The sequence below is a fragment of the Symphodus melops genome, assembly GCF_947650265.1.
Source record: "Symphodus melops genome assembly, chromosome: 1".
In the NCBI taxonomy this organism is placed as follows: domain Eukaryota; kingdom Metazoa; phylum Chordata; class Actinopteri; order Labriformes; family Labridae; genus Symphodus; species Symphodus melops.
In genome coordinates, this window is record NC_136691.1 from 14,474,843 (window position 1) to 14,499,274 (window position 24,432).

At 40.1% G+C, this 24,432-nt stretch overlaps 1 protein-coding gene across 2 annotated transcripts in view; it reads left to right on the forward strand.

The window, feature by feature from the left end:
- The window catches only part of LOC306839172 (MAM domain-containing glycosylphosphatidylinositol anchor protein 2), a 174,983-nt gene that overhangs the window by 106,098 nt on the left and 44,453 nt on the right, over positions 1–24,432 (forward strand). The window contains exons 7-9 of one of the 2 annotated variants that reach the window (XM_079367710.1): positions 6,140–6,231; positions 6,339–6,576; positions 18,745–19,065. In XM_079367710.1, the coding sequence (XP_079223836.1) occupies positions 6,140–6,231; positions 6,339–6,576; positions 18,745–19,065 (651 nt within the window). The remainder of the gene's footprint in view (positions 1–6,139; positions 6,232–6,338; positions 6,577–18,744; positions 19,066–24,432) is intronic. The other variant, XM_079367711.1, reaches the window with a different exon arrangement.

Below are 24,432 nucleotides of genomic sequence, written 5' to 3' on the forward strand. Positions count from 1 at the left end.
GAAGTGAGCCTGGCATTTGTGTTTCCACGTCTACTCACAAACATACGAGCCGACTTTGTGCATGTGTTCCCTGACTCTTTCACGAAGCAACGTCTTCTCCCTGTGTGATGACAAGGAACAAGCTTTGTTGGAGCTATCAGAGATTCAAAATCTATTGCCGCCGTGTTGTTGGATTTTTTTTTGACAATTCCTCATGGGGATTTCTGTTAAATTCAGGTATGGAGCTTCTGTGCTCAAGACATCCATCATTCCAAGCCACTAACATAGACACAAGTGATTCCATGTGCAAACATTTGAGCTTACAGCACGAACACACAGCCTACCGAACAAACTCTGATTGGAGACTTGCTGATATTTATAGAGATGTAGCTTGAAAACAAAAGTAACCTTTTTCTAACACGTTTTATATGTTGTCAGGTAACATGACCTACTACAAGAACTACAGAGCTATGCAAGTATTGAATGTATGTTGTTGTTGCTATTAATAACTTTACAGCAGCTTTGAAAACAAAGGTTTACAAAGTAAAGGAAAGCATACATAACAACAAAACATATGAACCCCAAAACAAAGGACCTGAAACAACCACCAGCTAATCATAATGAACCAAAGCAACACAAAAACCCAACACCATGAACTAAGGATGTATTATGTCTGAGCAATTAGAGGAAATAGAGAGAATAAAAATAGATTAAAGCAAATAAGAAGAGCACTGAAAAGAAATTAAAGCATTAAAAAGATATATTTAAAAAGTAAAACCGACAAAACCAATCATAACTAAATGCAACAAAATATATTATAGCCCTGAGTGGAAATAAAAACAATAGAAAGAAATCAAGGATGTTATGGAAAAAAATATATAAAGTATTTTTAAAAAATGGCTTAATGGAAATGTAAATAAAAGGGAAGTATGCAATAAGAATACAATATCACATAAAAGCAAGTCTCTAAAAGTTCTGACACGTTATCTCCTCAGGAAGGTCATCCCAAAGCTGAGGGGCCCTGATGGCCAGATCCTTTATAAGGCTCAACGGGCATGCTATTGCAGTATTTGCTTATTAAAGGTTCAGAATTAAGTGATTAATGGAGATATGTGATGTGGAAGTGCATCAGTAAGTTGCTTATGGCATGATAACCATCAAGTTGGGGGGCAGTATTCAGTATATTGTCAGTTTAGACAGTGCGTTATGTGGATTCAGAGCTGTACACCCACACTTAGATGACATGAAAAAAAGATGTGAGCTCCTTTGTCATGTCTCTGCAATGGAAGCTTGCGAATACATGCAGGGCCATTGTTTTAAGTTACATTAGCTATTTTGTCCACCCTATTTGCTGTGGACCAACACTAACATAAATATGGACTCACTAACTACTACTAGAGGAATACTCATTTAAGAAATAAATGATGTTTGACAAGTTATGTAACCATTGTTGGGGACTTCCAACTGAAGAGTAAATGGGAAAGTTCTGTTCCGGTGCAGAGCCCTCTTTAAAGATTCATGTTGCTTTTACAGAGAATGGTTATCACAAAATGTGGAAGAAGGAGTGACAGTGTTACATTACCCGATAAAGTCTCCCAACTGTACTTTTCACCTCGCACTCTCTCCACAGCCCCCTTTAGAAAAGAAAAAAACCCTCCAGTTTTTGGGTGTTCTCCCATGCATGAGGGAATAGGCACCATTTGAATCAGAGCAGCTGTCCTGCAAATCGTACTACAACGAGCTGATGGAATGCCCACTTATCTCTCTTGTACATAAATGTAGTCGATTTACGGGACTACCTACTTGCTATTCAATATTTATGGTAAGAAAAAATGCAGGAAAAGGAGGTCTGAATGTGGATGAAGCAGGGAGGGAAACATTCAAAATGCATGAGTGCACACATGCAGGCGCTGGCCATTGTGACTTGGTACTGCAGCTCTGAGAGCAAAGAGGGAAGGCTGAGTCACCACAACGGAAAGTGTAGGAAAGAAGGAAAGTGGCCATTGTGATTCAATAAGACGTTTCTTCTCCCTGTGTAACTACAAGTTAAGATCTGTGGTAGTGGAATCTAATTTTAAATCTGTGTGCATGTGATGCAAGATGAGTTTGAAATACAATAAACTTTTCACCTTGCATGGGTCTCTTTTTATTCATGTTTAATACACAGAGTTTCTTTCCTATAATTTCCCTCAAATTACCACTCAAAAGCCATAATAAGATGTTTGAAACTTAAGGTGAGAAAGAGGTTGTTAAGGATTTTCACACACACTGCGGAGATTTTGTTTTTAAATCTATGTTAGCTCTGATGCTTGCCAGTGAAATATCTGATCAGTATGATAATATAGTGAGTCTCCTTGGTGTGCTCGTATTATCATAGATATTAAAAAATGGAGCACAGGCACTCAGGTCAGTGTGGACTGTAATCTCTTCTTCCCCTATGTCGGCAATCACTTCCAAACTTTTTAATCATAAAACTTAAAGTAGACGAAGAATACTTTATTTTCTATATCATATGATCAAACTCTGTTCATTTTCATGCACATGTTCCATTTATGTTGATATCAAATCAGTGCACTAAGGTTCATGCGTTTACTTTAGTCTGAAGAGCTAAAGCTTTAAATGCAGACCAATAAGTCTTAATAATGTGCGAAGAAAGCAGAACCTCTGGCTTCTCCAAGACTTTGTGACACATGTTCATGCCGCTTAAGAAAACTTTGAAACCCACTGCATAGTTTCTTAACACTGAAGCCCTTATATCATCTGTACATATTGTTTTGTGAAGAGATCGTGGGGTCCAAAGTTACACTCATTGGGGTGCCGGATATCCTAGTGGTTATGTATCGCGCCCCATGTTCTCAGGCTGTAGTCCTCATTGCAGCAGCCCTGGGTTAATCCGGCCTTAGTTCTTTGCTGCATGTCATCCCTCACTTTCTTCTCCCAACATTTCATTTCTCTCTTGGCTGTCCTATCCAATAAAGGCTGAAAGGCCCAAAACATTATTTATTGAAGTTAAACTCAGTGAGGCCTGTTGTCAGTAAGGTTTAAACAACACCAGAGTTTCAGTTGGATAAAAAAATTTATCAGCTATGATGTTGAGTGGAAAGCTTATTGACCATTTAACACTGAATAAGTGTCAGGATATGTAAAACATTAGACAACAGTTTAAACATTTTTCAATCAAGGTTTTAAGAACATTACAATGCTAAAAGAAAATTCCTTTAATCTTGGAACCCAACATTTGAACCAAAAATGTTCTGGTCAAGTCTTTGAGACGTCTCTAAGAAGATTAAACTCTCTCTCAACAAACAACAACGTCATTCTCTTCCCCGTGATGTCATTGAACCAAATAGACTCTGGCAATGTTATGTTCCCACTTATTTTTTTATGAAAAACAAAACTTTGTTTCATTCGTTTAGTATTAGGCTACGAAACAACCTTTTTTTAATGTATCTTAAGTTATAAAGTTGAATATGAAAAATTAAGGAACAGACTTTAATGCATCTATAAGTTCGTTTAGATATAAAGCGTCCTGAAGCAAATGGATCAAATGAAAGAATACGTTACCTGCTAACCTTTAGAAGAACAATAGTGCCACCAGGTTGTTTTTTCTGTCCACCTCACTTGAGATTTTGCTGCTCTCAGTGGTTCAGCAGCTTCAACGATCCTCCATACATACAGATTGTACTTGGAAAAGCAGTCACTTTATTATCTGGTATTTAATGAGACAGTCATGCACAACATCAATGACGTAATAAACCCGCAGATCATAAGAGCTGTGGAGGATAATTTTTCAATCCTAAACTTTATTTCTACCAGGGCATCAGAATTATTGTTTGGCCTTGTCTAGCAGTTCACAACATTTCAAGCAGATGAATAATACGTTTAAACATCAGAAGCTTCTTAGAGGTGAGACCTGTGCTGGTTTTGTCTGATAGATGACTTCATGAAGAAGAAGGCCACACAGAGAAGGCAAACCTGAACGGGGATGGTCAAGTGCCTGGATGTGTTATAGTTTCTTGAGTTGAAAGTAGAGTACATTTGAGCTGGAGGAATGTCAGAAGAGGAAAGCAGTTAATCCAAATGTTTATCCGCTGTCACCTGTGACAGGACAATGACTTAGTGTGGGGAAAACGTCTCTGTGTGGTTGGGTATGAGATAATACTTTCTTAAGAAGCAGCTTCCAAATCTGCCGAGCATGTCCCTGAAACACAAAAGCCTTTTCAAACTGTCAACATTGAACTACCAATCTGTTCCGGCCTCTCTCTGACGTGTGTGATTGATTGAAATGTATGTTTCTAAGAGATATGCTCTCAAAATGACTGACATATTGTCCTATTAACCTCATAGTGTGTATCTTGGCTTTAAAGGAAAGTGAATCATGGCATGTTGGTCGTAAGACCAAGCTGAGACTAAATGGGAAATTAATGCATCTTGCAGGTAATGACCATTATCGTTACCTGTGTTATCTTCACCCCTGTAAAGGTCACAGAAATATATGGCAAACTTTATTATGCTAATTGACACCGTTTCCAAGAGAGAATTATTGAATTGTATACATGATCGATAGACAGTGTGTTGCAGATAAAAAGACAAAGACATGTGTGAGTGAAATGGTTCTGTACTGTTTGTGAGCTTTCGGCATGTTGACATGATTGTAATATTTGTATCTGACACGCATCTTAAATGGGATTCGTGGCCTGCCAATGCTGATTTCAAACACAAGCAGGAAGATCATGTCAAGGAGGCGGGTGTCACCCGTCGCTCCCCTCAAAGTTGGGAGCTCGGCATGAATCACAGTGTTCTGCACATTCAATTTCCTGTGTTTAAATCTGACACACAGGTTTTGTTTTTGTTTTCCCTTTACCAAACTGAATATGATAATGTCACTTGGGAATTGCTAGATGAAAAGATTTCCATGGTGCCGTCAGCTTTTTTTTTTTTTTTCGCTGAGGAGATGAATTGAACAGTAGAGGCACAGGGTTTGGAACCAATACAGCATGCATTATAATGAAATCATCTTCTTTTTTTCAGTGCAGAGAAGCAAGGCTTTGAAAATAGAGTTAGTAAACCAAATTGGATTAGCAATGGTGGATATTTTGTTAGGTATCTCTCCAATTTCACAGTGTGTGTGTGTGTGTGTGTGTGTGTGTGTGTGGATCCTAGTGTGAACCTGCCTGAATGCTGTTGGATTCTTCATTCTGTAGTTATCAATTTTAATGTTGGATCAAAGCGCTTGTCTTCAAAACAAACACGATTCTTCTTTATCTGCTGAGTTCTTTGTTTGACCCTTCAGCTGCAGGAAAAAAAGCTCAACTTTCACTTGTTGTTGAAGCTGAACAGTTATAGCCGTCAGAAATATTTCTACTCTCAAAGTTCTGGTGGAGTTAACAACTGCAGTACTCGAGTGATACAACTTACGCAATGCTAAAAACTGTTTTATTAGTTAAAGCTGACACATTTCAGCCCGTCTACACATTTGGATCTGTGCGTGAAATTTGGACTGGTTCAAATTAGGTTTTCATTGCTATACCTCAACAGTTATTTACAGCCATTGGTAGACAAAAAAAAAACAACCAAAAGATCCTCTATTTGGGATTGTATTTTCCCAAACCACACAACATGTGTATTGTACATGTAAAAGTGTACTACTTGTGTGCCCCTGTGGCCCACTTGTAGAAGGAACATCAGCAGTGGCAAATAAAAGACTGTATAAGTGACATAGAAGTAGCCAACAACATGTAACTAAAAGCTTTTTCAAAACACTGTTTTCATCCTGACATTGGTATTTGGCTGCTGCCGTCTAGGATTTTTAGAATCAGAATTGACCATATTTGGACAACAGGTTAGCAATGCAATTTTACATCTTCCAGCCAATTGTCTCAATCGACTTGTCAACCACAGGTAGACACGCCCTAAAGCATCCCCTGCCTTATTTTACATGTTTATCCATTACAGGGTATATAGGTCATTTAAATAATAATTAACTAAATTCTCCCTGTATTAAAGAAGACTGGACAAATTAAATCAAGACTATGAATTTAAAAAGAGGGTTGTGAAACTTCTGATTGGCTTCACCTTCAAGAGCTACATCTACCTCTTGTCTAAAGTCAATGACACACATGTAACTGTGGTTCTGATTAAATTATCATTCTCTACACAGCTTTGAAAAAGGGGCGATTCTGGATCACTCCTGACCCATACCACAATGATGACAACATCCAGATTGGACGTGAGGTCAAGATATCCTGTCAGGTAAAAACAAAGAAAAGCACTCACAATGTAACATCTGCATATAAAAACATTAAATCATAACATGACTCATAAGTGAAGCATAAATAATGACCTGCTGGATGTCCTAGGTCGAGGCAACACCGCCAGAGGAGTTGACGTTCAGCTGGCTGAAGAACGGCCGTGCCCTGCGGAGCTCCGAGCGAATGGTCATTACCCAGACAGACCCTGACATCTCCCCCGGCACCACCAACCTGGACATCATAGATCTCAAGTTCACCGACTTTGGGACGTACACCTGCGTGGCGGCGCTGAAGGGCGGAGGGATCCCGGAGATCAGCATTGACGTCAACATCTCGTCCACAACTGGTGAGCCTCACACCCCTTTATGTAAGAGACGCATCTACGCACCTCCCCAAACCAAAATCACCCACGGACATCGACATTGACATCTTATTCCTATTTAAGTCACATGATCATGCTTAAAAAAATCATAAGAAGGACTGCCTTTTGAGGAAGGATTTGTTGGTCTGCTGGCAAGGGACAGTTTTTAACAATCTAGATATTTTTTCCTTTTTCTTCGGGGGATTTGACCTTCATCATGTCAGGCGTTTTATGTCTTATATTTATCTTATATTGTAAAACTTCACCTCTATGATAAGTATTGTAGATCAAAGCAGGGGAACATGTCCTCATCTTGAAAATTGACAGCTGACAGGTACTAAAATAACAAAGGTTCAGATTGACATCAGAAGATGTGTATTTGTTTGTGTTAAAAAAAAAATGTTGTAGAGTTGAGATTATAACTGTAGCAGTAATATTAAATAAGGCTTGCTTGTTGTGCTTTTAAATCTCCCAAATGGTCCGTTCACCCAGATCTAAAAAAAATTAGTAATGAAGATACTTGATCGTTTAATCTCTGAAAGGTTTGCACACATCTAGCGGAATGACATTTCTACATCCCAGCACAATAGAAGTAGATAGAGTTTTCATGTTGTGTTTGTGTAACAAGTGTTGGCCTGTCAGAAGTTGATTTGCTTCAAGGGAAAAGTAACAGTACAAAATGAAATCAAACTGTCAACATGCATGACACCTTACTTTGAGAGGAGGACTCGTCTCTGTTTTTGTCTGTTCTTTTGTCACAATCAAAACTCTTTCACTGCCATGTTCTTTGCAAGTCAAAAGGTCTTTAAAACCCTCAAAATTCAACACTCATTATGGGCAAAGAAACATCATCTACAGATTTATAAGTCAGTCTGATCTGGGTTAACCGACTCTTTAAGTACTGGACCTCCTTAGCACAATAAGAATAAGCTTTTATACCTTTTATATCTTCTTTATAATAGTGTTCACTTTGACTTATCTTTTCCAGACTATATAAGGTTCAAGGTTCCCTGCCTTCCACTGTAAAGTCTAGTCACTGCACTTAATGAAAATACAGCACAAACAAAACTGCATTGCAATGATTTGTTCAATTAGACTCTGTGAACCAAAGCCGACTCCATCAGTCCGACTAATCAGATACTAACTATCCATCGTCTTTCCATCTAATTGGTTGCTTCTACCATTGGTCTGACTAATGTTTGCATACAAGTGTATAGCATGTTTATTACACAACATACAAGTCCACATTGTCTGAGCTGCGTTATTGTAGTTTCAATCATGGCATGATGAAAAGTCCTACAGTACTGGAGGAATGCTAGAGCAGCTGTTTAATGTCTCTTTTAGAAGCTCTACAGGCCCTTTGTTCATCATTTGTATCCGAAAGATAGAAAAACGTAGGTGCTTGAAAATCAGCTCTCCATCTTTTAAAGAATAATAAAAGGACAAATCGGCTGTCAAACGTCAGTTTCTCTGTCTCTTGTTGAAGATTTTAACATCAATCCGCCCTCCTCCTGTCAGATTTTAGAAAAAAGACGCCTTCACTAGCAACAAAAGAGAGCCTGACTTTTTGAAGATTGCTACATGGCACATTTAGAACAGTTAACAATACATTTTACACTGCTCACTCACTTCCTGCGGGGTTTGTAAAAATTGTGATGTGCAACTCTGAGAAAGAAAAAGACAGAGTTCTTTGCTTCTTTCTGTTAATCTTTGACTGAAGATTTCATAACGACGACTTTTTTCTTTTTTTGGCCAATTCAACTTGATCATGAACAGGAGACTTCTGATTTCCAGATTGTGGAGGGGCGGCTTCCCATGTGTTGCTTCTAACTATAGGAGATATTTACTATTGCTTGTGTTTGGTACCGATAACTGACTTTTTGGAACTTGTGATTGGGTTCATACCCTTTCACTGCTCACACATCACCAGGCATATTTGCACACTCCAGCACCTTTGCCTCCTCACAGCCTTTTTTTCTATCGCACACACATCTCGCTGCCACTCACAGTGTGAACATGAAAGCAGTGCGTCGACCTTGGGTGCATAATTATTGTTAGATAATCCTTTGATAATCCCAGCGCTATAAAACAGTGGGATCTATCGCACCTGCCAAGATTGTTTCCTCATTATCTTTTAAGTAGTGCAGTCTCTTCTTTTGGAGTGCCAGGGTGATGCCAATGCATTAATACAGACCCTCTAATGTGAAGAAAAAAGATATCTGACTGAGGAAATAAGCAATAAAATGACTGACTCTATTGTGAACATATGAAATGAAAGGTTTCCTCAAGGCTCAGATGTGATTGCTTTTAAACCCCTTATTGTTCTAGTCAGATGGGCGGGTGTGAAATAATATGAAAGTGTTGCATTGTCAACGAGCTGTTCCTGTCATTGGTGATGATATATTACATTTTGCTTTTGCCTGTTATAATTCTTGCTGCTTTATCTGGGTGTGACTGGGCTGTCTGGGTTGCAACTGTATGTGTGGAGTTCTCTCTCTCTCTGATTCATGCCCCAAGTCAAAAAAGCATCTTTGATGAGCTGCACCTTATAGCGTCTGTGCACGCAAGCGCCCTGTGCCTCGAAGCCTGTTTTGGGGTTAATAAGCCCTGTTTTTGTTCCTCTGCCTGTTCTCTTGAAAAGAGAAAGCCCAAGCTGCAATTAGATGTCTCAATAAAAGCATTTAGGGGAGACTATGCTGCTAGGTCTGCCAGGGTTTGGTGCTGGGTAAAAAGGTTGGAAAGCGAATGAGCCTGAAAGTGTCTCTAACATTTTAGAGCTCGCTTGCTGTGCCGAGGATTGACTCCGGTTCCAAATTCCAAACCTGAGCTTCGCTCCATCCCGCAGCACGTCGCTATAAAATAGAATATTTATCATCTTCCATTCTTTTATCTTTTGATGAGCACAGATTTCAACAGCTCTCATATCTCCCTTTTGGAAAAAAAAAAAAAAACTGCACTAATATTTACTACCATGACAATCGTATTAAATAACCAACGTCTTTACTTGTCCCAGAGATTTATTTATGAGTTCATGGTCAGGAAATGAGGACAGACTTCCCCCTTTGGATACTGTCAGAATTTAAAAACCCACATGACACAGGAACAGCTGAAAAGAGTTACGAACATGAGTGAAGAACTGCCCATAAACTTCTAACAGGAAGTGGCTTGTTAATCCTCTGATTAGTCCGTCTGTTGTGGGTGTGTCTTACTGGATTGTTGTGTAATTATTTACGTTCTTTGGCTGTGGCGCCATAATGTGGTATGACTTCTGATTGCCACTACCTCTGGGAGCGTCTCAGAGGTTAAATTTTAATAGCATGTGGAGTGATTACAGATGGCATCTTGACATTTAAAGCCAGTCTTCGTCTCAGAGCTGATACCCGCTTAATGCACTCGCCATATTATAATTACTATAATCACGGGATTCCAGCGACTTAATCGTCCTTCCAAAAGGCGAGAAAAGTCTCTGTAGATACTTTGTAGCAATGGCACAAGACAGAAGCTCCTCCGCAGCCTGATTGATGATCACAAAGTATTAGGGTTGAAAGTCACCTTTCTCTTTTAGTGAGGAAGATAAATCCTTCCTTGATGAGTCGCTCAATTAGCATCCTGCTCACACCTGAAACTCTGGCACCACCCAGTGTTTCTGTCAATCTCAGGAATCACTGCAGTTAATGAATTAAGCAAATCAATTAAGTGCTCAGTTGATTAAAAAATTAGCGGGTTTAATAAACACAATTGAACAAACCTTTTTTTCCCCAAAGGAGTTTGAGTCATCATTAGCTTGCAGAACACTTTCTTTTCTCTGTCTTTCCTCTTTTCAAGTGTCCTGTTGTCTGTTTGACTTTGAGTCATCGTGAGCTGCATCCCAGTGACACATGTGACTCTTATTTGAACAGCATGACCGCTGGCTGTTGACTGTGTCGATCTGCCTGTTTCAGCAACAAATTCAGCGACCCTGATAAAAAAACAAACCTGGTCGGCGTCCTGACTCACCTGCAGGGTGCAAAGGTTCAACTACTGTTAGCTCACTGTGGGTGGAAAAAGGATGTTTGTTGCTTTTTGCCTCCTTGTTTGGACATGTGGAGCCTTCACAGAGTGTGGTGTTTTTTGGATGTTAGTCAGATGTCCATTCTCTTTCATTGCCTTACTTTTGTGTCTCTCTCTCTGTGTGTGTGTGTGTGTGTGTGTGTGTGTGTGTGTGTTGTTACAGTAGCTAAGCCAGCTGGTTTAGAAACTTGGGGAATGAGTCACGTTTCCTAAACAGCAGTTTATCTATAGTCAGGTAATTTGGATTCTTCTAAAATGGGACTTGTATTGATATCACCTGCATGCTAGCTAACAAAGAGTTAATAATCTGGATCTAAAAATTCTCCATTAATAAAAGCTCCAGTTAACTTTCCCAGGTTTAAATTTGACTTGTTGATCAGAGTGGTCAGTGACAGAGCTAAAAGATCAGTCTGATGAACACTTCAGTCTAAAAATAGTCTCAAAAAATACTCAAAAATAACTTGATGGTGTCTTGAGTAGCTTGGTGCTAAAGAGTTTATCAAGTACTGGGTTGTTGTTGTTTTTCTCGAAATAATGGAACTATAAGTTACGAAACATCTCTCCTTCCTTTTCTCCTCACTTTGTTGTGACTGATGGTTTCACTCACCCCTTTTCACATCCAGAGATAACAGTGTTATAGTGAATCAGATACTTTGGAAAGCCTTCATGTCGCTAACAGCTGAGTGGCATCTATGTCCAGTTCAAGCCGTAACGACAGGTGTATTTATAGGTCTTTTAGAATGTAATTTGTGTTTTCTGACAACTGGGATATTTAACCACTTGAACAATGATGCTTCATAAAAAATATATTTTTTTAAAAAATTAATGCTTTGAAGAGCTTGACAGTAACAATGTAAAGTTTTTGTTTAATTTATTTGTAAACCAGTGAAGGCCTCATATGACAACCCTAAAAGTTGTTTAAGTGATAATCCAAAACAACCTTGATATCTGCTGTCACATTAAACATCCAGTATTTTACTTTACCAAAAAATCAAAATGCAAAGAAGCAAGAAGTGTTGCTTTGTTGGTTTGCCCAAATCATTTTTATAGTGGTTATAAAATGTTTTTGAAAACAGGGAATTATAATTCTTATTATTAACAAAACCACTAACAGAATGGTTAACTCAACAGACACATATTCCAAGATCAATATCCAATATTGGATGAAGAAGCCGATGTAATCGTAAATTATTGACAAAACAACATCAAAAACAAACACAATTTGCTTATTAATATAAAGTTAGGTGTACAGATTTAATGATGTGTAAATGTCAGAATGATTTAACAACTGCAGTTAGTAACAGATAGAGGCTCTTCCTGCAGTGAAGTGGAAAAAATGGCCAATCAAATAAACAAAAACAAAAAAAATTGATGGTGATAAGTTTGAAAGGTTTCTGATGTACTCCTTTGACAGAAACACACAGTTATTTCTCCCAGTTGTAGTTAACAAGACATGCCTTCATAATCACTGGATTGTAGCATAGATTTGACCGCATCAGCACTTGTTACTTTTGCATTACTTCAATTATTGCTCTAAAGCTATGGGTAAAAAAGGACAGCACTCTTTAAACTATTTTCCTGACTCTAGCTCTTACTACAGCTGGATGCACACTACATCAACATGCAGATAAATCAGAAGTGTGACAGGCCTGCCATCCCTCATGTTTACCGAACAATGATTGGATCAGCTGTTCAGGGTAGTTAGCAGTCAGTTAGATGGAATATGTGTATGCAGTAATAAGACTGAAAAGCAAGAAATGGGACATACCGTAAATTCGTTGTCGCTGTCAGTGTCAACTTTACGTGCAGCAGCTCTATTTCCTTCTTTGACAGCCAGTTCGATCGCCTTTAACTTGAAAGCTGCATCATATGTATTTCTCCGTGTGTTTTCCATGATGAGGGTGCGTGCATGAAGCGCAAAATGACTGATATTAAGATCCGATGTGACAAAGTCAAATGTTTTTGCGGCACAAGCTCATTGTCCCGCAAGAAAAATCCATAAATAAGCCGCATCGTTTTAAAAGCCGCAGTGTTAAAAAAAAAAAAAAAGTAGCGGCTTATAGTCCAAAATTTACGGTAATTCATTCAAGCGCTCAAAATGGAAAACAGTAACGCTTTGACATTTTTTTCCTGACTGGGAAATATAATACAAGGAGACTTCAAGCAAACAATACTGGAGTCTCATCTTCTGGAAAGACCTGGTCTAGAAGACAGTAGCGAAACTATACAAAGGCTAACAGGCAAACACTGTTTTCCCAAGCTAAGGCTAACCTTAAAGGGATTCAAGCTACACCGTTTCAGGTTCTTCTTTAGGGTTTTCCAGACTTAGCCATCTGATTAGGTGTGCAATATAACCCGAAACCCCACATTTCAACTTCTGGGATCGCTGTTTAGTTAGGAACTGTGAACTGGACCGAAATAATGACACCTGAGACCAGCGCATCCCAGTGCTGTATCAGCAAGCTAATAAGGTTCCAGAAACAGGCCCAGTGGGCTGTGAACTGGGATGAAGGGGCCTAACAGCTGTCCCAGAGCTCGTTGGCTGTCCTGAGATCTCTGCCATATGACTACCCAAGTTGCCATGGTCATGCCACTTCCAGAAGGATCAGCACATAACCACCTGGCAACACTTGTGAGCAAAACACCTGTTTTGGTTGTTTTCTTGGGAAGACCTTGGCAGTAGAAAATGTCAAAGTTACGTCACACTACACTCTGAGGCTGTGTACATTTGCAAAGGGGTAATGGAAATGTAAATGCAAAACATAATAGTAGGTACTGTTGACTACTTTTCATTTGTCCATAAAATATGTTAATAAGACTGGATTACTCTGCACATTATGCCTAGCTCTCCTGCTTATGTCCTCAGCTGCACCACCTGAAGTCAGACTTTATGGAGGTGGCCATCTGGGAAATCACCTCCCTGTCCAGCTGGGAAAAACCTGGGGAGGAACACATGAATAAGAAGTACTCTTCCCTCCCTCATTAACTACTGCTGAGGCCCTTGAGCGATGTACATAAACTCTGGTCCTTCCAGGGGAGTTGCTCACCACTTAGCAGTAGTAAAAGCAGGCGTATTGGAGGTGTGTATTAAAGCTTTAATGGGCAGATTTTGCATGCTTGGGTAAATGTCAAAATATAAAAACAGAAAGGCAACTATACAGAGAGCACTGTGGCCACAAATCAAACTGCAACCCATGAGAGCTTTAGTATTGAAAGCCTGCTGCTCTACACGCTCAGCCTTGTGAATTCATGTGAATTCATGTGGGGCTTGTTTGATTGATCGCAAGATAAGTTATAAAACCTCTGGGGAGCTCCAAGGAGATCAAAAAAACAAACGCATAGTGGCGGTCTGTCGTGTGTCTCTCAAGTGTATCAATGCACTAAGCCTATTTTAACACATCTGTGGGTATTTATTACACTTCAGCAGCCTGGGGTATAGATGCAGCTACCTCGTGCACACATGAAGAATGCACACGGATTCACAAACATGTCCACAGTGGACCTACGGGACTCCTGTCAGTCCCCAGTGGTCTGGGTCTCAGAGGAGCACAGAGTCCTGTCACATTGTGACCGACTCATTGGCCTCAAGCTGTCGCAACACACAGACTCTTACACATACAGACACACTCTGCAGGAGATGCAGTAGTGGAGAGCAGGATGTTGCCATGGTGATGGGTTGTGATGTCACAGCTCTCATCCAAAAAAGGGGGCAGTGGGGATGTTGTTTGTTCTCAAACGCGTATGTGCACACCACTCTGGCTCCCATCGCTGTAAGAAAATGTAAAAGTGCTACATTTTTTCACAGCCTGCATTGCACTGAAATGCTCCAGAAATCGCTCTTTTTGTAAGATCATACTAGCTTATAGACAGGCAGTGCTACCAGAGGCACAAAAAAGGAGGTCCAATTCCCAATTTGAGTCTACAAAAGGCTCATACAAACACAGAAACATGGTTTTCAGTGTACAACAACAACCAGAAGCTTCCTATCGAGGAACTGAATAAGGATCACAGCGTGGTGCCACCCGTGGGCGAGAACAGCAACACTCAGCTATACACACACGCACTGACATAAAACTGTCTGAGCACACACTATACAAGCATACGCACACAGCGGGCATGCCCTGCAGGCATCACTGGCATTTGGATGGCTTTGGCACAATGGGAGCACAGAGAAGACCAGTAGCGGGCTCTCTGCCACACTGAGCACCTCAGCGGTCAGTCTCTCACACAGAGGCAGGGTGTTCGCTTGGAAAGAGAGACAGCAAGAAAGAGAATGAGCAAATGTCTGTGTATGTTCACCTTTTTCTATTTTTTTGTGTGTTAAAATGATGGTGCAGGGACAGACAATGGCAGCTGATGGCGAGTGTTTGCGCTGTCAAACCCAATAGGCAGAAGGCTATAATTGTCTGCCTTATCCGTGCAGTGGAGAGGCCAGGTGTAATGATGGCAACTCAGTGAACACACCTCTCCTCCGCTGGGTTTTATGGATGCCCCCGCTCCACATTTTGCTGCTGTCAATTCCCCATTTCACTGTTTGGACGTAAGGAAACGTTGGGAAAAGTGGAGAAAATATGCTGTAGAAAGAAATATGCCAGCTCTTGACACCTGGCTGCCTCAATGGAGACATTGTGAGAATACCAATCAGTAAATGTATGAGAATGAAATGAGCATCCGCTGTCATTGTCTCTGTGGAGATATTTTTTTTCTGCCAGTTCGTTGACAATTACTGTTGCCAAGACTTATTTGTGAATGACCAGCCTTCATCATCGTCTGCAAATGGTGGCGAACATGTTTATGCTTTTTCTTAAAATAAACCAAACTGCCTGTCATGGCTAAAAAAGTAATATAAAGAATGTGTGTCTAACTTAATACCTTAAGAATGAATTGTACAGTATACTATCTACAGTAGAATTGGTGTAAAGATGTAATGGGAAATATTATTTGAGCCAATGACAACACATGTCCTTTTTAGAGACTCAAGCACAAGTAATCATCACCAGTTTGCAACGATGCATAGCTTTAGCGTGTTGTATCCTTTAAGCTTATTGTTTTGCCTGAATGATCCAAAACTTGACTATTGTAAAAAAAAAGTGGAGGAAAACTTCGGACCAAAAAGGATTTTTAGAATAAATATTCAAGGCCTTTAATTCATTGGGCTAGAAACATTATAATACACATCAGCGTATCAGCTAATGCCCTTTTCAGAATGGTGTTTGACTTGACTGTTATAATTGACCTTCACCACTCTCAGAAGCACTATTTACACAAGTAGCAGACTAATTCGTCGAAAAAGCCTCTGACAACCAGATGTTCGCTCCTAGTTAGTGTATATTGTGGAGCATCTTGGTAACAAATGGACACGATTTCTTGAGGAATGGTGAAGACCAACCGAGCTCAAAGGTGAGAGATTTTTGGAGCGTCGTCATTTATCTGACAGCCAACTCTTAGTGACTGCTTATTTGGCTGCAAACGTGGTGCCATGGTGCTCTTTCACTTTTTAACCAATGCCCCATAGTCAAAAACAAATCAACACCATTTTAAGGTGATAATAAAACTTTGCACATTTTATGTAAGTTGTAAATCAACTCTTAACTTCCTACTGGACATTTATGATATAAATGCATAACCGTGTGTTAACAATAACTTTTATTTACAGATAATACCTGAGTTTTTATTGTATTTCATTGAGGATGGGGCTTTGCACAACCTTAGAATCAGTACAATGTTTTTCAGTTACTCATAATTTGTAGCAGATTGAAATATGTACTGTTCTGTAACTCCAGCTTTTACCTCTTGACTCTTTGAAATAACCAACAGCTGCAGGGTAGTCATTACAGTAAGATTGTTACCAGTCACTAGACAGAATTTGGGTCAAAAGAAATGTTGCTGGACTCTGTTTCTTTTTTCTGGATATTTCTGGTGATTTCATCATTGTGAATCTTCAATGTAGCTTGACTTTATTCCAGCTGTGGCATTGTTTGGGCAGAATGACAGTGATTCAAAAATCATCATGGAAGCATGACATGGTTTCGTCATTGCTGAGAAGATTTTCACTCCTCTACTTGCTGGTTGTAAACTCTTTTAGCAAGCAGTGCTTCAAAATAGACTTGGAGTGTGCTGACGGTTTGAATTCACACAGAAATACACAAACACACAAAAGCACACGCACATCTACACACAGAGCACTCTAGGAGCCGATGCCATTTGCCAGGTTTACTAATTAAACAAATTTACTTGGCCAGCGTACTTGAAGAGGAAACAGACTGCTTGATCCAAACTGCTAGTGTTCCTGCTCTCCAAACATAGAACACGAACACGCACTTGCACAGAGGAAAACTAGAGGTAACCTCAGATTGTGTCCACCAATTTGGCAGTGTTCTTCCTTTATCACTCATTGTTTTCTTTCTGAAAGGCTCTAAAATGTCTGTAAAACAAAGGCAAAATATTTATTGCATCGTATTTTGTTACACGGCCCGTGATAATGCTGCATCTCCTTTGGGAGGGTTTCTGTTGTAAATGCACTGAAGTGTATGCAGAAGCTGTGCTGAAATTGATTGGCTGCATGAGAAGGAGGGCAGAGAAATAAAACGCTGTGAAAAGGAGTGTTAATGATGCAAGTGATGGTGATAAGAGTTATGAAGGCTGTAATGTGGTGGTGAAGATCACAAAAATACTTTTGCTTGGAAGATGTGATATGGTGATAAAGATTTGAGAGTGATGATGAGAATACTGTAATGCTTTTATATCCAAATGTCAACCCTGACAATAATGTTGCATGTGTTTTAGAATGGTGATGTAACTTAGCCGCTGAGAAGGATGTGGAGTAGATGAAAATAGGATTCCAGTGCCTTCTTATCTGGTGACTCGTTGTCACTGCCAGAACTTTTTCATGAGCCTATTTCAGGGAATGTTTTCCCTTCTGGCTGGAAAAAAGTGAACTAATGTAGTTTCCCCTGCCTAGTTCCTGGGGGAATAGAGGCTTGTGGGTCCAAGGAACTAATAAGGTTTGTGCTTAGGTGTTTTTGGACTGCAGGAACTTTTTTATAGTTCCAGGAACTATTGGAAACTTCCCCCTTTTTAATTGATTCTGCACCACAGGAACTATGACCCATTTTTGGTCCTAGAACCCAAATTAAATAAACCTTTTAGGTCCTCAGCGTAGGCGCTTTCCCTGCACCAAGGCGGTGTAAATGCAGACAGAAAAAGAAATAAATTGTGTAGGGCTCAGAGAACTCTCTACTGGATAATTCCCCTTCAAAAAGTCCCCAAAACTGTATGGCTCGAAAGTACCTGATGATTGTTGCTGGTTTTCCGTAACGTGTAGACTCTACATCTTCTGTAACCTCATTCATAGAAAGTATGACGTACGGATAGAATCAGTTGTAGGAAATGTTCCAACATTTGTTTCATGACTTATTCAGATAAAAAAAACAAAGCAAGATTGCCAGGTGTCTAACTATAAACAGACAGCCCAACGAGTTGCCAAGTGAGAAGGATAATTATAGGGAGCTCCATGGGCATAATTGGACCAAGACAGTAAATGAAAGATGTAAAACTGCTGTCAACACTTATTTCTAGTCTTTATGCTAAGTTAAGCTAACCTGCTGTAGGCTCCAGATGTGAGAGTGGTATCAATCTTGTCATCCAACTCTTTCTCATTTGTCTTTGTTATTATTTTCTAAATGTATTGTCGATTTAGTGTCTTAGAGGCAGATGCTGGAATGCTTACATATGAATTTAGTTTTGAGTTTTTTACCCTGAACTTATTGCTTGAAGCTTTATGGGTCACTAAGTGCATTTGCTTGTCATGCTCTTCATTGCATTGTTCATTGTCTGCCATTGCTTGATTGCATTTAATTCTTTTACTGCTGCTCTTTTTGATGGTTTGGCCTGGAGTACATGTACATGCTCAGATCGTTAGTCATTACCGCTGCTAATATCCGCATGATCCTTTCATAAGAGCTGTGTATGTTGCTGAGACGCTTCATTGCCATTGCAACTTGGATGCTCATTCGCCTCCCCTCAAACCTCCCACGCCACTTCTCCCCCCATTCGACCATTTCCTCCTACCCCGTCTGCTGACTTTCTAGAGCCCCATATCAGTCCCTCCTCTGTTTTTCTCTTTCTTAGTTCCCCCAAACCTGACAGTCCCCCGGGGCAAGTCCCCCCTGGTGGCCCGAGAGGGTGACACAGTGGAGCTGGAGTGCCTTGTTTCAGGAAAACCCAAGCCCATCATCCTGTGGTCACGGGCCGATAAAGAGGCGCCTATGCCGGACGGAAGCATGCAGATGGAGAGCTATGACGGTGTGCTGCGTATTGTTAATGTGTCAAGGGAGATGACGGGATCGTACCGCTGCCAGACAAGCCAGTATAACGGGTTTAACGTAAAGCCACGTGAGGCCGTAGTGGAGCTGATCGTACAATGTAAGTAAACCGACATCTTATTTTTAATCTGTGTGAGTTTGTCTCTTTGTATGTTGCAGTTTTTGTCTATATACAGTAAATATGTGGTGCATCCATTGTGTGTTTTCTTTGTATGCTTTTTAATTAATCCTTTCCTCTTTTAATCCAGTGTGACTAAAATGGAATATTCTCCTATTTCTTTCTTCCACGCCCATCCAATTTCCTTCTGAAGGCTGTAAAATTAGTCCAGTCCCCTAGTGCCTTGAGTTAGGGCTGAGAGGAAAAAACCCTGACTCCACCTCTGACAATAAGGGGAAGACTTCATCTGCTGATTTTGAATCAAGCACATTGAGTAATAATGGATGTAAAAAAGCTCTGGTTCCATTATTCCATTTGTGTAGGTTTTTGTATGTGTGTTTTAAGTATGCTTTACACTCATGTCAATGAATCTGTGCAACCGTATCCTTAGGCCTTAGACCCCCTACCACTCCCACTTATTGAGAAACCTCTTCCTGAGATCTGACATTCAAAGATGGCTTTAAAGCTAATTAAGGAGCGGCTAATTTATTCCTGCATGTATTCATTTTGTATTCATTTATGTAGATGTGAATGGAATATTTCGAACGTACGTCAGGGATTCAAAGCATTGTTGTCATTCATTGAGGAGCCGCGGATGTTTCTCTATGCCGCGAAAAGAACAGAAAAGGAATAGAAATGAAATTAAAGTGATCCATGTGGGGGGCTAACGTTGTCTGGCAAGTGATTATAGAAAATGGAAAAACTGAGTGTCATAGCCAGTGTGTCATTGTTTAATCATGGCCTACTTAGTTAATCCACACATGCATCCATCTCAATTTAAACTAATCTAGAAAGAACCTGTGTGGCACTATGTTTCTTTCGAACTACTTTTAAAAACTGTAAATGGCAAAATTAACATATTTTACGCTGACAGCCATCTTTAAAAAATCCTCATTATAGGACGTACAAAAACGCAAGGCTGCAGAAAACATCCAACAAGGTATTAAATGTGAACAGTAAACCTGTATCATGGTCACAGCTCAATCTGGGTTTTGAAGCAGGGTAAACTTGACACATCACCCACCAACATTTTCATCAAAAAGGAAGGAGAGAGCCCCCCATTTGTTCATCCCGCCAAGGATTAGAGCATAACTCTGCCCTGGGTTTTTTTCCCCATGAGATTTATTGTACTCTTTGCTATGGCATTCACGTATGAGCTTAGCGGTTACCCACTGTGCTGTGTTAAGGGAATTAATGAAGTTTTTATTTTCTTTGGAGAAGACTGTTACATTTTATAGGCTGAATTGATTGTGATTATTCAGTGATGACAGCCTGTATCAAAGGTTGGTGGCTTTGGTACGCACCAGTGCTGACACCCAAAAGTAAACAAAGGATTTGGACTCTAAGACTCCCTTCATTAATTAGCAACACTCGCTGGCTGTGCTGTCTCATGCAAAGACGGCGTGGTGTTAGAGACACATTTTTGAAAGCGAAACTGAAAGAAGGGTGATTGCTTTTTTTTAAATAAAAACTTGAATTTAAAATGCTGCATTTACACATTGATTCTCTCCTCATGTCTTTCTTTACAGCAACATTAAAATATCAATCAACTGTACAGCAACCCACATAAAGGAGACACATATCTGCAAAAGTGTCTGCTTCTCAATTGCAGAATAGATGATGCTGCAGCTCTCTCTCAGCAGAGAGCATTTAACTGCCTCCAGCATTAAGCAGGAAAGAGGTCACAGTGATCTGTGGGAAGCAGCAGGGGCACGTACTGTAGTCTGTCTACAATTTCTCTCAGAGGAGGACAATTAGAGTCTAGAAATAAACAAATAAACACTCACTGCCCAGATGCTTTTTTAGTCAACAGCTACAATTATGCTGCAATTAACAACGCTGCTAAATTTGTGAGCTAAAACATCTTCGAATCACTGAAGAATAAAAAAAAAAATGTCCAACATTTTCTGCAGAAAGATAGGAGTCTTCTTTGGATTACTTTGAGAGATGGTTTAAAGAGATTTAAGAGAAAAAAATGACTTTGTTGAAAGTGCTTTTTTAACATAAAGACTCTTTGGCTTATTTAGTATCAAACTTGCATTTATCAAACCCAACCATGACCATTTTCTTTTTCCTCTTTGAACCTATGTGCACTTAAAGTTCATATAGCCTGACGACATCACATCCACCTCAGAATACTTATATTAAAAAAAAGAGGCTGGTTATCTGCTGTCTCATTAAGGAGCTTACTGTGTGTTGCTGTGCAAACAAGTGATTTAAGGAAATAATTGAATTATTCATAAAACTATCGCTTGAACAGAATATTTTTGTATCTGCACGAAAATTCAGTTCACTGGGAAATGCAAAATATTTATGTCATTTGCAATGATACATTATTTACAGAATAAAGAGTAATTGCCATAGATAATTTTATGTAATAGTGTGATTAACTTTAAGATCACTTTTTTATTTTTTTTGAGCTTTTGGGCTTCCCCCTTTGACAACCAACCAGGACAGGTCATGTTCTGGCAAACACGGCTGCCCCCTTCCATTGTTTCAGTGACAGCAGACTGAGGATGCACTCGCACTGGTATGGATCAGGCATTCTTCTGGGTTTTAGGCAAAAGATACTCTTATGACTTGAGGTAAAGACACATGCCATTAAATCTGGACTCCTTCTCTATGGTAGATTTGTATTGGCAGTTGCATCACAGGATGACCCAAATGGTTCAAGACACACTGAAGAACATCAATTCACTTCTGATAATTCTCTTCCTTTCCACACAAGTTTCTTGGGAATGCAATTATTTTTCATTATGTGATGTTATTTTATGAAAGCACCTTTTTTGCACTACAGTTCTTGATGTCGTACACCACTTTCATCTGTTCGCCATCTTCAAAGCAAAATAGTGTTATTAGAGCTTTGGTGTTGATAAATCAATCATTCTGCAATGTTCTGACTTCAGAGCAAGTTGTGCTCCCTGTCAGACTCTTTTTTATATTTTTTAATAGTCGGCATCAAAGTCAGAGTTTAAATTGCGAAAACAATCTGTTCTTGAGTCACTGGCTTGCTAAGACATCATTTGAGTATATTTGAGAGAAGTGTTTATGTACTGTACACAGCAAAGCACAATATTGACTCTGTTACATTCACTAAAAAACATAGACCTTCCCCCTTCTTTTCTCAGCTTGAACCTTTACTCCATTAACACACTTCGACCCTGCTTTTGTTGTTTGCTTAGTACCACTGTTGGTATGCCCCCCCCCCCCCCCCTTTCCTGGCCTGTCTCATTGTGTGTAAGCACAAGCCAATCCCTCTGAGATGCTTTTCTCGCCTGCGTTTCCAAGTCCCAGCTAGAGCTGCCCGCCTTTGGTGGTGAGCCATGTGCAAAGCCGCGTTTAGTAACTTGATCAAGGGACCGAGGTACGGTCCTCTGAAGCAAAGAGCATTAAAGGCGTGAAGGAACGACTCTGGCAAGTCAACAGCTTTGATATGTAAAAACTTGCATCTGTTGGCTGGCAGTGGCAACGCCAGGAGGAGAGGTAGAGGGAATTGAAGACGTCCGCCTATAAAGTAGTCACTCTAATAGAATTGCAAACGCCAAATCCCCAGCTGTGACACCCTAATGTTCTTAGTCAAACTGACTTGGCGTGATCTCGAAGCACGAGAGAAGGAATGAAGAAACAGAGAGAAATAGAGAGAGGAAAGAGGTTTAGAGAGGTCTCCTGTCCTAGATACCACAGTCTGTCAGAGTGAGAGTTATCAAGCTCTACTTCAGCACAGATGCACAGGAATCTTTTATCCGGGCTTCCCTTCTGTTCCTCCTCACATCAGCCATGACACCTGCCTGATGCAACCATGCGATTGTCCCCCTGAGCGAGCAACTCCTCGCTACCTGACATACATCAGGAAAGACACACCAGGATAAAGAGCTACTGTCTGTGCAAAACTAATGAGCAGAATTACAAGATTATTGTTTTAATTAATTTTCCTTTCTGCATCAAGAAGTCCTGCATTACTAGACCCGGAGGCCCGCTCTAATGTGAATCACATTAGAGCGATCCACATTAGCCTAACGCCTGCAAATTAATCTTTTGCATTTCAGCAGGGCTCACACACACTCACTACATTTGGGGATGAAATTTTCGCAACCCTTTTTTTCGTGAAATAATGTTGAATTGATCAGCCGCTTCAAATCCCACACCAGAAAAAGGTCAGTGAATATGTAGGTTGTAAACAGAGTCCTGCTTGGAGAGATTAATTCATAGCTTTGTCAGTTTCTGAGCTGAACATTAGCGGATCACCAGGCCACTCCTCACGCTGGAGAGTCTAAATTGATTATCTTTAATTGTGTGTTTAAGTTCATAAATTATCTCTAAGTTTTAATAACAATATGGTAATGCAGATGGTGCTCAAGTTCATTGTTTGATTGCAGAGGCTGCAGCGCGAGGGAAGGAGGGTGCGTTGATGCGGAGCAGTGTTCGCCTACATTATTTAACACAGGGACTCATTAGCAGTCAGTGGAATCAGGGCTATCATTTCATATTCTGTATATATCTCTTTGACTTCCTAATGAATGTTATTTCCTCTATCAAGACATGATATTGAAGCATGTTACCCTACAAAGATTATTCTCCCACAAGAAGGCTTTAGCGTCTATCTCATAACAAGCCCTCTGTTTCTTTTATACTCCCACGTGCTGCTGCTGTGTGAAACACGTGACATATTTCTGAATGGAGCTCCGGTGTGTCACATGTTAATGTAAAACTCGTCGGACAGACTTTTGATATGAGAATCTTGTAGTAAGGAGCACTGATGTCACTTAAAGAACAGAGCCATACAAGTAACTGAGTACAAACTTAACTCAAGTACTTGACCATATCTTTCGAGAGAATGGCCTTTCAGATAGGGTGATAGGTGATGCTGCTGGCGCTGCATACCACTCTCAAACCCATTCATTGACATTCATTGTGTTGTGATTCACTGAAGCATATTGGCGCTGAGCTGAGTGCAGTGCAAGATTGTGCTTGCCAGTCTTCGCACTGCGCAAAAGTAAAACACATTTCAACTTGGGCTTAGCGCTCCGTGACATCACCTCAGATCAGATCACTAACGTTGTTTACAAACTGTGTCCCACTTTCCTATACTACGAAGACACGAGAGAGACGACATGTCCAACAGTTTGGTTGTTTATAAAGCCGTTAAAATGTGTGTCCTACTTGTTAATTGATCTTTATAGTGCTGCAGCTCCTGGATGGGCCTAAAATCCCCTCAATCCTGTTTTACCCCATGGATTTAATGAACATACACCCTTTCCTTCTGCACTACAAGCATCCTCCCCCTCAGCAGCAGAAAGGCTTTCTATGAAA